The sequence below is a fragment of the Hemibagrus wyckioides genome, linkage group LG02 (assembly GCF_019097595.1).
Source record: "Hemibagrus wyckioides isolate EC202008001 linkage group LG02, SWU_Hwy_1.0, whole genome shotgun sequence".
NCBI lineage: Eukaryota > Metazoa > Chordata > Actinopteri > Siluriformes > Bagridae > Hemibagrus > Hemibagrus wyckioides.
In genome coordinates, this window is record NC_080711.1 from 11,657,281 (window position 1) to 11,669,411 (window position 12,131).

The 12,131-nt window shown below is 40.0% G+C and overlaps 1 protein-coding gene across 23 annotated transcripts in view; it reads left to right on the top strand.

Moving 5' to 3' along the window:
* Positions 1–12,131, top strand: part of arhgap44a (Rho GTPase activating protein 44a) — a 40,785-nt gene that overhangs the window by 22,726 nt on the left and 5,928 nt on the right. For 16 of the 23 annotated variants that reach the window (XR_009206988.1, XR_009206987.1, XM_058413623.1 and 13 more), the window contains exons 4-20: positions 690–766; positions 856–967; positions 2,125–2,201; positions 2,279–2,396; positions 2,615–2,683; positions 2,811–2,892; positions 3,065–3,192; positions 4,236–4,347; positions 4,529–4,610; positions 5,323–5,403; positions 5,883–5,996; positions 6,173–6,264; positions 6,384–6,567; positions 8,556–8,573; positions 8,787–8,975; positions 10,064–10,567; positions 11,987–12,129. Coding sequence is in view for 21 of the 23 variants with exons in the window: in XM_058413623.1 (XP_058269606.1) it covers positions 690–766; positions 856–967; positions 2,125–2,201; positions 2,279–2,396; positions 2,615–2,683; positions 2,811–2,892; positions 3,065–3,192; positions 4,236–4,347; positions 4,529–4,610; positions 5,323–5,403; positions 5,883–5,996; positions 6,173–6,264; positions 6,384–6,567; positions 8,556–8,573; positions 8,787–8,975; positions 10,064–10,567; positions 11,987–12,129 (2,182 nt within the window). In the remaining 2 variants the exon portion in view is untranslated. Of the gene's footprint in view, positions 1–689; positions 767–833; positions 968–1,887; positions 2,037–2,124; positions 2,202–2,278; positions 2,397–2,614; positions 2,684–2,810; positions 2,893–3,064; positions 3,193–4,235; positions 4,348–4,528; positions 4,611–5,322; positions 5,404–5,882; positions 5,997–6,172; positions 6,265–6,383; positions 6,568–8,555; positions 8,574–8,786; positions 8,976–10,063; positions 10,568–11,986; positions 12,130–12,131 lie in introns of those variants that run through there. The other 7 variants (XM_058413778.1, XM_058413787.1, XM_058413797.1 and 4 more) reach the window with 4 other exon arrangements.

Consider the following 12,131-nt stretch of genomic DNA (forward strand, 5'->3'; position numbering starts at 1 on the left):
AAAAAAACAGTGCATGCTGTTATAAAAATATTCAAAGAAGTAGACCACCCCAAAGTATTCAAATAACAGCATGTCCTGAAAGTTTTGATTCTTGTTAATAATGAACAACTCGAGGTGTATTTTAACCGTTTGGTGTTACTTACCTATCGTGTAATGTTGTGGAACGCCCAACAAGACAAGTCAGTTCCTGTTATTATACATTATAACAACTATATACAGTCATTAGCCATAGAGAAACCTTTCAAAAAGCTTGTCAAAGTACTAACAAAGCAGTAACGGCAGTCTTCTGTTCTAAAGACTCTCCCATTTTTGCTGACGCTGGAGACTCCTTCATGTATAACCATTTCCTTAAGGAAACATTAACACTTCAGTGATTAGACATTTTGCTGTGTTAAATATGTTTTTTTTTATCCATTTATATTTAGTCTTAGATAATAAGGAGTGTCTACCATACATGGCTCTATGAATGAGGTGTTATCATAAAAATGTATCAGAACAAACAAAATTATATAAATTTGTGGTTTGAGTTACAGCCATATCTAATGCTCAAGCTGCTGCTACAGAAAATGAATCAATGCATTCTGAGCACACAGAAACAAAAATTCGACGGTGCTGTGGTATAAGAACATTTCAACCGAATATCTACCAAAAGATATATATATAATGTTTGTCTTCTTGTCTCTGATCAGAAAAAGTTGCCCCTGACCACATTGGCTCAGTGTATGGTAGAGGGAGCTGCAGTATTAGGAGATGATTCTCTGCTAGGGTAAGACCTTACATTGTGTTTTTTTTTTAAACAGTAACAATATTCCCTGTTTAGACTTACTCTGAAGTTTTCATGGGTTTTTCTCACAGTAAGATGCTGAAGCTTTGTGGAGACACTGAAGACAAGCTGGCCCAAGAGCTCATTGTCTTTGAGCTCCAGATGGAGAGAGATGTGGTGGAACCTCTCTATGTACTGGCTGAGGTAAGATTATTAAAGAGATACTTTAGTGTTTTTGAAGTCTTTGTAGTGATTTTTTCTGATAGTTTTTCTCTACTGAGAAAAGAACAAATTACATGTTTAGAATCTTATTTATTATAGAAGCCTAAGGGAACTTCTGTTAACACTCTGTCAATAAAGATTTAAAATACATTTTATAGCCCATTCTGTCCCATCTTTCGATGGAAAAGGAAGAAAATAGAACCACCAGGTGACCAGATATTATTTGAGTGGTGGGCTATTCTCAGCACAGCAGAAACTGACATAGTCGTGGAAGGGTGGTGTGTGTGGCACTGATATGAATGTATTAGGTGCAGGTTTTTTCCTGGGGGCATTAGTGGTTAGAACGTTTGTCTCACACCTCTGGGGCTAGGGGTTTGATTCATGCCTTCTCCTTGTGTGTGCAGTGTTTGCATGTTCTCCAGATAATCCAGTTTCCATGCCAAAAAAAAGTCCAAAGACATGTGTTGCAGATTCGCATCTCTAAATTGTCCGTAGTGTGTGTAGTGTGTGCGATTATGCTCTGCGGTGTGTTCATACCCTATCCCCCACCTTGTGCCGTGGGTCCCCTGGGATAGGCTTCTGTGACAGTGTGTAGTGACTCAGAAAAAGCGGTACAGAAAATAGATGGAGGGATGTACATGTTCTCCTTATTTTCTCAGTACAGTAACACTGTTTATTTAACATATATAAACACACACAACAAATGCCTCAGAGATTAGGGTGAAAACTATTTCAAATTCATTTCTAAATATTTCTTTAATCCATGCTTGTGCTTGACATCCTGCCCAACTATGAATCTAATCATCATTTTGCTCTTTTTGTTCTTATTATGTACTACTATTTATTTCTTTTGCTTTTATTTATTCATTCATTCATTCATTCATCAGCAGTAACAACCTTATCCTGGTCAGGGTCTGGATATCGCAGGAACTTTGGGTGCGAAGCGGGGACACACCCTGAATGGGACATCCGTCCATCACAGAACATCACACACACGTTCATGCACTCATTCAAACCCTCAGCGATCCATTGAGGAAAGTCGCAAAGACATGTGGGAGAACATATAAAACACTGCACAGATAGGAACCTGAGGCAATGAGGCAATTTGTGGATTAATTTATTTTATTTCTTTTATTTAGGTGGACATCCCCAACATACAGAAACAGAGGAAACATTTAGCCAAGCTTGTTTTGGACATGGATTCGGCACGGACAAGGTGCAAAGGTTTTTTTAATGGCTGTAGTATTTGTTGGTTCGTGGTCTCACTGTGTCCTTTACTTTCCTTGTCCATAGGTGGCAGCAGTCATGCAAGTCCTCCAGTCACCCCACCAATCTTCCCCCAGCCGGGGCCAAAGCAGATGCGCTCCGAGAGGAGATGGAGGAGACGGCCAATCGCATGGAGATCTGCAGGGTATCTCACACATCATCCTGTCATTTTTCATTTTTAACTGTTATTTTAGTGACATTATATAATAAAATGCTATTAAAAGTAAAAGATCAGATGATAAAATCGTACTTGCTTTTTAAATGCATAAAAAAGCACAGTAAGACTACAAGTGCTAAAACATTAGAATGGACTATTAATTTTTAATTGTTTTTTTGTTTCTTTTTTGTCTTTTGCTTGTTTAGGACCAGTTGTCAGCTGACATGTACAACTTTGTGGCCAAAGAAATAGACTATGCAAACACCTTTCAGACGGCAAGTGCTTGTTTTTGGATATTGTATAGTAATATAATATAAAATGGCTGCTTGGAACGTAACAGGACAAGCAATAGGCCAGGAAGGCAGGTGTTAACAATGTGTTTGGTATCTCAAATCTTTGTAGCTTATAGAGCTTCAAGCAGAGTATCACAAGAAGTCTCTGGAGATTCTGCAGAGTGTGCTGCCACAGATTAAAGCTCACCAGGGTGAGTCCCTCCATCTGGCTTTTAAAGGCAGCTTACACAAGATCAGCTTGTTGACTTTCATTTTTTTTGTGCAGGCACAAGAAATATCAGTGAACCTTGCATGTTTGAGTGTGTATGTTCATATCAGTTATTACTTTGAAAATAGTGTTGCATTTGCACTGGTGTATTTCAGAGGCTTGGATAGAGAAGCCATCCTATGGCAAGCCTTTAGAGGAGCATCTGACCCTCAGTGGCAGAGAGATAGCCTTTCCCATTGAGGCATGTGTCACCATGTTGCTGGAGTGTGGCATGCAGGAGGAGGTGAGAACCTGCTGGTCATACAGGATATCCGCTCTCAATTTCTGGTGCATGTTCCAAATGTGTGATAAGAATAGAAGTGTGGCAGAAAGGGAGGGATCACCATTATCATCAACATTATCATGTACTATATATTAATATCAGTCCTGAGTTAACATGATTATTTCTGGAGTGGAGATAAGAGAAATGCTTTGCACAAAAAAAAATCAAGTTGGCTAATACCATAAAGCCAGTGGCATCAGGTAAGTGGGGAAAGACAGTAGGGCAGTATTCCCAACTTGAGATTTACCCATGGACTTGTAGGCAAGTAACACAATCTGAACATTGGCATTATTCTAATGGTAACAGTAAATCCTGCTGACACAAAAACAACTACTTTCATATAAATTCTGTAAATGACAGAAAAGTTTGGCTCAGTTTGGCTTATGATTATAAAAAAAAAGTGCCTAAGAGTACTCAAAGCCATGTAGCTGCTTTCACATCACCAGCACACCAATAATAAATACAGGATCAGATTCATTGTACTCTGTTGAGGCAGAGCTTCAGATATTTTTTAATTTTTTATATTTTTGAACCTGTAAGGGACCCAAAAAAAACATTAGTTCTATTAACATTACTTCAGTCAGCAGGGTGAGCAAAATCCTCACAGCCATTCTCCAAAATCTAGTAAAAAATAGACTCATAACCAGTATTAGTTATACTGTAGTTACTAGATAACTCATTGTAGATAAGTTTAATATTCTTATGAAACGTTTATTAAGACTTTAACAGAATTACATTACTCATCTGTTTTTAGCTAATTTACTTGTATGAACCGAATACACCAGAAGTAGGTTGATTCATCTGGATTAAACTAGAATATAGTTTTGTAACTACAGAAAAATAAAACTGGGAGCTGATCTTGAACCATGAGATTTTCACAACACCTATTTTTCCTTAACACTTCAGTTCTATTTTAGTGCTTGTTGTTGGCATAGATGCTTATGTGTGAGTCTTTGCATTTCAGCAGAAATGAGTTTCTTACTTGAAATTCACTGCACTCTCAGGGTTTGTTCCGTGTGGCCCCATCAGCATCCAAACTGAAGAAGCTGAAGGCATCTCTGGATTGCGGTGTTCTGGATGTGCAGGAATACTCTGCAGATCCTCACGCTATAGCAGGTGAGCCACACATCCTTAACCACAACCATGCTCCCTGGTTAATGTGATGAAAGCGGCAGATTTTGCTGATAGCAAAGCACATTGTGCATTTCAGGTATTAACATTAACTGTCCACCCCCTCTCTTTTTACTTCATATTACTTCTTATTTACTTCTTCCCCTCTCCCTTCTCTCTGTTACAGGAGCCCTGAAGTCATATCTCCGTGAACTCCCTGAACCTCTAATGACCTCTCAGCTCTATGATGAGTGGATTCAGGCTTCAAAGTAAGTAGTACCAGCATGTAAACCAGGGAAATTCAGCTCACTGCTGGAGTCTAATGGCACTACAGAGTACATTTTCTTCCTAGTATAATGGAGGATTCCTAGAATAATAAAGGATTAATGGAAAAAAAAAGTTCTTCATCTGAATTAAGACTGTGAGCAATTGAAGTATGGTTTAAACATTAAAAGTACAATGCAGTGGCCTTATATTTATGATTATAGTACTGAATCTATGGCCAGCAATGTGCTGATATCATTTTAACAAGTCATTTTTTATCACGATGTACATATAGTCGAGTGCAAAGGTTTGTTTGTACCTTTTATGGAAAGTACAATTTGTAGATTAAAAATTAAACAAAATTATACTGTACATAGGTAATATTCTTTGTAACATCCAGAGAATGTTCAGAGCAAAATGCTACATACAGCAAAATGCTAAAGGCATTTATAAGGGCAAAGAATAGGCATATAATTATTGGATAATATTTATATCACATTTCAAAAGAGATAACTTTGTATATAAAAAAAATGAAATATCTTATTTGACCGTTTTTTGTTTGATAATGAAACATCTGTAACATAAAATCCGTGAAATTATGAAATACTGAATGCAAACATTTGCACTTGACTTAAAGAGTAATTGATTTTACAGTTCTGGCCACCACATTATGTACCAGATCTTACAATATTCAAACACTCAAATTTTCCACACTAGTGTTCAAGATATGGACAAGAGGCTCCAAACCCTGCTGGCTGCATGTGAGAAACTTCCAACAGTCAATTTAAACAACTTCAGGTCAGTGTCTCTGGCTGTCTGCCAGCTGTCATTGTTTGTGAGGATGACGGGATGACAGTTAATGAATACCACTGTAAATAAAGGCAAGGACACTGATCTAATCTTCATTAGGGCTATGTGCAGACTATCAATAAAGCAGTATTTATTGCTATTCAGTCATGCTTCATATATGTGTCAAACCAGTACAATGTCATATTTGTATAAGTGTTTTAGTCTTATGCACATGTTTAAGTGGGTTTTCTAGTGACTTTTCTCCTGATGTGCTCTCTATAGATCACAGTCTGAAACACATCATAGTAGCGACCAGAAAAAAAAAAGTGCTCTTGTTTTTTATATCATCTCGAAATCTTATTGATATATGATATTCATAGACTGAAATATAAGTTCAAAAGAAAAGGATGCAGGCTTGAAGATCTATGTAAATACTGTAGATAATATATTTGCTTCTTTACTTCTCACTCTGCTTCTGTCTTTCATAGATACTTGATAAAATTCCTAGCCAAGCTCACTGAGTACCAGGATGCCAATAAAATGACACCTGGTAACATTGCAATAGTGTTGGGACCCAATCTGCTGTGGACACATTCTGAATCGTGAGTCTCTGCCCTGGTTTATTCACACAGATTATGAGTCCAATTTTTGTCAAAATAATTGTATGTGTACTGCTGGGGCTCCTGTTTTACTGAATTACATTGAATTGGACTTTTTAAAGATGAAAAGTATAGATTAGTCATTTTTTAAGATTAAATAGGCAATTTGTTGTGTTAAGGAACATGACAGAAATGATGACCACAGTGTCTCTGCAAATCGTCGGTATCATTGAGCCTATCATCCAGCATGCCGACTGGTTTTTCCCAGGAGGTGAGAAAGACACACAATCTGTTTCCCTCGCTCTCACATTCTCTCACCCCACACACATTCACACATACCAGTGTACCCCTTGAGAGAGATATGAACTGGATTTCTTCCTCTATTCTTAGATATTGAGTTCAACCTGACAGGCAGCTACGGTAGCCCCATCCACACCAACCACAACTCCAACTACAGCTCGATGCCCTCGCCAGACATGGACCAATCAGATCGCAAGCAGACACACGACCAAGGCCGACGCCCCCTCAGCGTTGCCACTGACAACATGATGCTGGAGTTCTACAAAAAGGATGGGTAGGGTTTCATATTTTTTCCCCTGCGCAAGCTGTTCCTCTCCTTCCCTCCCACTGCTCGACTCCCACACACACTCTTTCTATCCAACATCTCACTGCATCTCTCATGTCTCTATCAAGGCAGCAGTGTTCTCATGTTGAATCTTGCCAATAACTCATTACAGGCCAAGCTTTGTTGCACATCTTTTAGAAAGCAAAGGCAACAAGAAAAAAAGTAATTTTTTAATGTCATAATTATTTGTTCAAACCGGGGAATAGATTATGCCTTCATTTATGATTATGACTTTATTGTCTTATCTGTTCCGGCCTGTTTTGCCGTGGTGAGATTTTAGGCCTCGAGACGCCACACTCCCACAACTTCCATTTGTTTAAACAAAGACTGCTGGGCCAGTGCAGTCTCTATAGCAACCTGCTTGATGTGTGATGGAAGGCGAGAGCTGAGTTTTCATTCACTGCTGCTAAAGGTTGGGGGACTCAGCTTCCTTCTGCAATGCGTCGACAGGTGGAAAACTACCGCATATCGAGGCACTGGTCGAAACGTTCAAATAATCTGCTCCAATAATTGTCCTCATCAAAGTGTATTTTCTAAAATATATGTAAGCTTCATATTTTTCTGCTTTTAAAATGTATCTTGTATCAGGGTAAAAAATCTAACACGTGCCACATTTTAAAGGAAGCTGTTTTGTTGGTTAAAGGTCAAAGAATGGCCCTGTTTGTATATCTATCTGTCCATAGAATTTGAATTAGGGGGTAATTAGACTTAATGAGACTTAATAGCTACACAGCAGGGGAAAGTGCCAGCTGCTCGTGTGGCCTGCTTGCTCTCACCTACAGATGCTTGCCTCTACCTAATTGTGTCAAAATTTGGCTTTTTTTTTATCATCCCCCCCTTGGATGAAAACTTTTATCTAAGAGCTAAATTAATATTTTTCCATTCAAAGCAGGGCTTTTTCAGTACTCCTGTTAAAAACTATTCTGGGGCTGTTATGGGCAGTATATGAGCTCAGACTGGAATGTCACAAAATTTGTGTCAAATCTGGAAATTATTTGTTTAGTGAGGATTTAATACTCAAATTGCCCACAAATATACATACTGTATACTTGGGGCCTTACAACAGATGCAAGATCCGTTCAGACATTTTAAGCATTACTTATTTTTTGTCAGTCTTCGAGGCAAGCAATTATGTTTAAATGTAGTGGTCTAGATGCTAATGAAACCACTCATCTTGAATGATTTTACAGAAGTAATGCAAATTGAATTACAGTACATGCACCACTACTACACTACAGACATAACACATAGGTCATTTTTATATTTTGAATGGTGCATTCAGGGATTAGACTTATGCAGGTGCTTAACCCGTGTCTGAATGTGCATAACTTTTGGACTTTATGCATCAGCTGTGAATGTAGTCTATTAGCATTTAAACTGTATGGTTAGTTATGTGCTACTATTAATAACAGAACAGTACAGTTAAAACTGCAAATGTTGCAACATACTGTTCACATGCATTAACAACACCCTAACTTTGGTGAAGAAATGTCTTCTGTTTGGACTTTGACCTGGTCTGCAGTTCGCATGTACTGTACATGGTCATGTTTCCATAATGTAACTGCTTGCCTTTTCATATGATACTCTATATGCGCTATAGTAGTCTACAGTTAATCTTGTAGCATAATTTAGCCAAGCAAGTAGGAGAGGCCAGTGTGTAGGCTTACACAAGCACACCAGGCATTTCCAATTTTCATATCATGCATATTTATAGATTTCAGACTTTTCAGAATTCTTTATGTGGGTAAATGCAAGCATGTATTAATCAGCACAGATCATGTTAATTCTTTACATATTTTGGTACTTTATTTCTTCTATTCCATTCCCTGCATCATTACTCACTAATAGCCATGTGATCCAATCTAGTGGACTATGAGTAGCCAGTAACCTTTTGAATCTGACATCTAACCTTCATTCCTTTGTTCTTGCAAATGCAGCATTAGGAAAATACAAAGGTACCGTATACCTCCTCATTATTTCCAATAATAAACATTACCTCTCTGTGTATGTTTTTAGGCTTTAAGCATTTAAAATTGTTTTTGAATTTGTCGTGTGGATGGATTTCTTCCCAAATTGGGGAGAAAATTGAAAAAAATTTAGTTATTATATTGCTTCAACTTAGGTTAACCTCTGCATTGACTGTGCTCTCTCTGTCTGTTTGGGGGCAGTATGGGAGTCAGAGTGATGGATACATCCTGGGTGAAGGGTAAAGGTGCATCCACACTTGCTCGAAAAGCCTCATCCACCCCTCCCAGCGCCCAGCCACCCGGATCGCCAGCTGACACACTCATAACTGAGCAGCCTGGAGAGCTGAACACATCCCCCATTCCCACCCCTCCTCCAGTAGACAGGGCTAGGTAAGTTCATACCTCTTCATTATCTAATCCCTACCATCACTTCTCAAATATTCAAATATGTCAATATTCTTTTCAAACTCCTTCTTATAACATCCCATTTTCTCTTCTCACATAGTCTCCAAATCCAGTCTCTCAATGTTTATACATGCATAATTTTATCATTATAAAATGGCAAACACATGTGTAATTGGTAGGGTGTTAGTGAGAAATTTCCTGTAAAAATGTCTGTACAGTTTCCAAATGCAAAAAAGATCCATGCCGTGGCTTAAGTCATTTCATTTCATGAACCATAATTGAGTCAGTGACTTTTTTTTTCAAATTCCATTAACTTTCTCATCTGCGCTGTACCATTGGTTGTCACCGTCATTCCGAACACGTTGCTCCCCGGGTCTGTGATGGCTGTAGGTCTGGCTGGCTTGCTTCTTCCCCTCTTGTGACTCTTTCAGTCTATGAAAGGGTTTTGTGTCTGTGTTCAACTGCCCTGGGTTTAGTTAATGCACCAGGCTATTAGATCGCTCTGTTTTAGTGCTTGCTAGAGAGAATATGGCCATAGATAAAAGCATTATATTTTAATTATTTTCTGAACCCAACAACTGTGATGGTCAGAGCTGAGCTTGGCAGTTTAAATGGAAAAATGGTTCTGGACTTGGTGCAGTGCGCAGACACAAGGTCATTCTCAGCTCATTAGAGAGCGATGTTTTCTTTCTTTCATATGCAGGACTTTTTGTGCAATGGAATCTGAATGCTCACGCTGAGCCCCCACACCCTTTTTAATTCATTGTTTTGGCTTCTTAGCAGGCTTCCTGTGTGCTACGCTTCTTTGCCATTGTCCCGCACTTAAATTGACTGACTCCTCATCAGAGTCTGATGCAGTTATTGGTTTTTTTTGTTTGTTTGTTTTTTTTGCGAGCTTAATATGTGAATAAGTTAGTGAAATATTCTCTATAACAGTACAGAGTAGTAGTCAATGCTGGAGCTGAAAAAAAATCCACTTTCGGCTAGTGCTATCATCCGTGTGCGTGTGCAGTTACTAGAGCTCTCTCTCTGTCTCTCTGTCTGCTCTTTATTTTTTTTTTCAATATCTGCAGCTCCAACGAGGTGTCACCCCACCGGCCGGACCCCTCTCATGCCCATGCACCCCACGGGGATGAGCGGCCACCCCCTCCTTACCCTTCCTCCTCCACCACCTCCCACGCCCCTCACCACTTCTATCCCAAACCCCCTCCCTGTGCACGGCCAGTGGCCCCAGGGCCCGAGTCACAGCCCCCTGACTCTCCACCCTCCCAATTACGCTGGTCTGGCTATGGACCTCCTCAACCCCAGGCACCCCCTTCCTCCTCTTCCTCCTCCTCTTCCTCTTCTTCTCTCGACATTAACTCCAACCCCAAGCCCAGCTGCCTGCACTTCCCCAAACACGGCCCAGCATGTGAGCTGCCGGACGTGAACACGTCCCCTCTCTACGTTAAAACACCTCTCATTTTGACCCGCAACGAGGTGGCCCTCGGAAATCCCCCTAGCCTTCCCACATCCGGCCCCCCTCCGTGGGCTGCCTGTCCATGTGCCCGTGAACGAGGACCCCCCAGGCTGCCTAGGTAAATACCGCCTGTATGTTCCCACCCACCTGACCTCGGCTACATACACACCAAGATGGCTACCCTTACAGTGGCTCTCCTATTTAAAGACCAAAATTTTCCCTCTTTCTTTTTGTTTCTGTTCTTACGCTTATAGTGCTCTTTTCGCTATACGCCATACCTCAGATTCTGTAACATTCTCGTTGTCCAGGGGAGCCTCTCGTGGGGGTTGCCTAGCAACTGAGGATGTTACTGGCTTTTAGAGAAAGTGGATCCTGCCATAGATTAGAAATACAAAAAAACATGGATAACCCTGCTTATGGTCATATAGTGGCGTATTAATTTATTTATGGCATACGTTCTATCAGTCGATACATTGCGTGTTGCATTTGCCTATTATGGCTTTTCTGCCGGTGATATTAGACAGATATTGATGCCTGGAAAGAAATTAAATAAAAGTCAGTTGAATAGAGCAGAAGGTCAGTATATGTGCCCATAAATAAGCTTAGTTACTAAAAGCAATATGAAACTGATATGCTGGCAATGTGCGATTTTCCTCGATGCTAACCTTACAGAGATATTCATACTAATCCAATTATTTAAAATAAGAATAACTATTGTTCACACTCTTCCTTCCTGATACATTTAGTCCAAACTTTGAATTGAGTAGGAAATCGCATACCATGCTGGTTTTGTCACCCAAGTTGTTCAAAAGTTGCAGCAAGGTCAGAAGAATGCACTATGACACTGTTTCCAATCCAGAAGCTCTTAAGCATCTATAGTCATCACTGCAAGGTAAAAGTTATTACCAGAAGGACAGTGTGAATCTCCTTATTGTATTCCCTGTATCTGAGAACAAGCCTGCCTGATAGAGTCTCTCTCACCTCATCTCTTTCCATCAGTCTCCATCCAGATGATGTCCATTTAGAGCTCAGGAAACTACACAGATTAAGCCATTCTCCACATAACTGCAGATGTAACAGCCTGGCCACTTAAGTAGAGATGTCAGGGTTAGGAATTCTACACATACTCAGCTGCATTACAAATACATATCCTGTGTGTGTGTGTGTGTGTGTGTACATTGGTGGGATGTTGTAGGTGGATGGCTAGTCTACACAAGGACACTCTATTCCCCTCCTACTGACAGAGACTGACTGGAGATAGATTCAATCCCACATTATGTGTCGCTGTCTTTGACAGCAGGGGCAAATAAAGCTGCTGAGAATACTGACATCAATAATGCAATATTAACTCTACTATTTCATTAATTTATCATTATCCAAAGAATCTCAGATTTTTCACAGTAACCTAAACTTATTTTGGGACTGTATAAGGAGGTGGAATAAGCCTTGTGTGAGTAGTTTTTGTACACCTTTCCTCATTATGGGTATAGCAGCTGTGAGTCTCTGGCAGGCCATCATATTTCTGTCTCTTCCCCAGCACTCTGAAGAGCAAGGAGCTCTCGCCTGTGATTGGCCATAAGGCTGTGCAGGCGGCAGGACAGCCAGTGCCCCCTGTCGGCCAGCAAAGCAACAGCCAATCACCACACTCAGCTGAGCACAGCCCCCACACTCTGCGCAAAGGT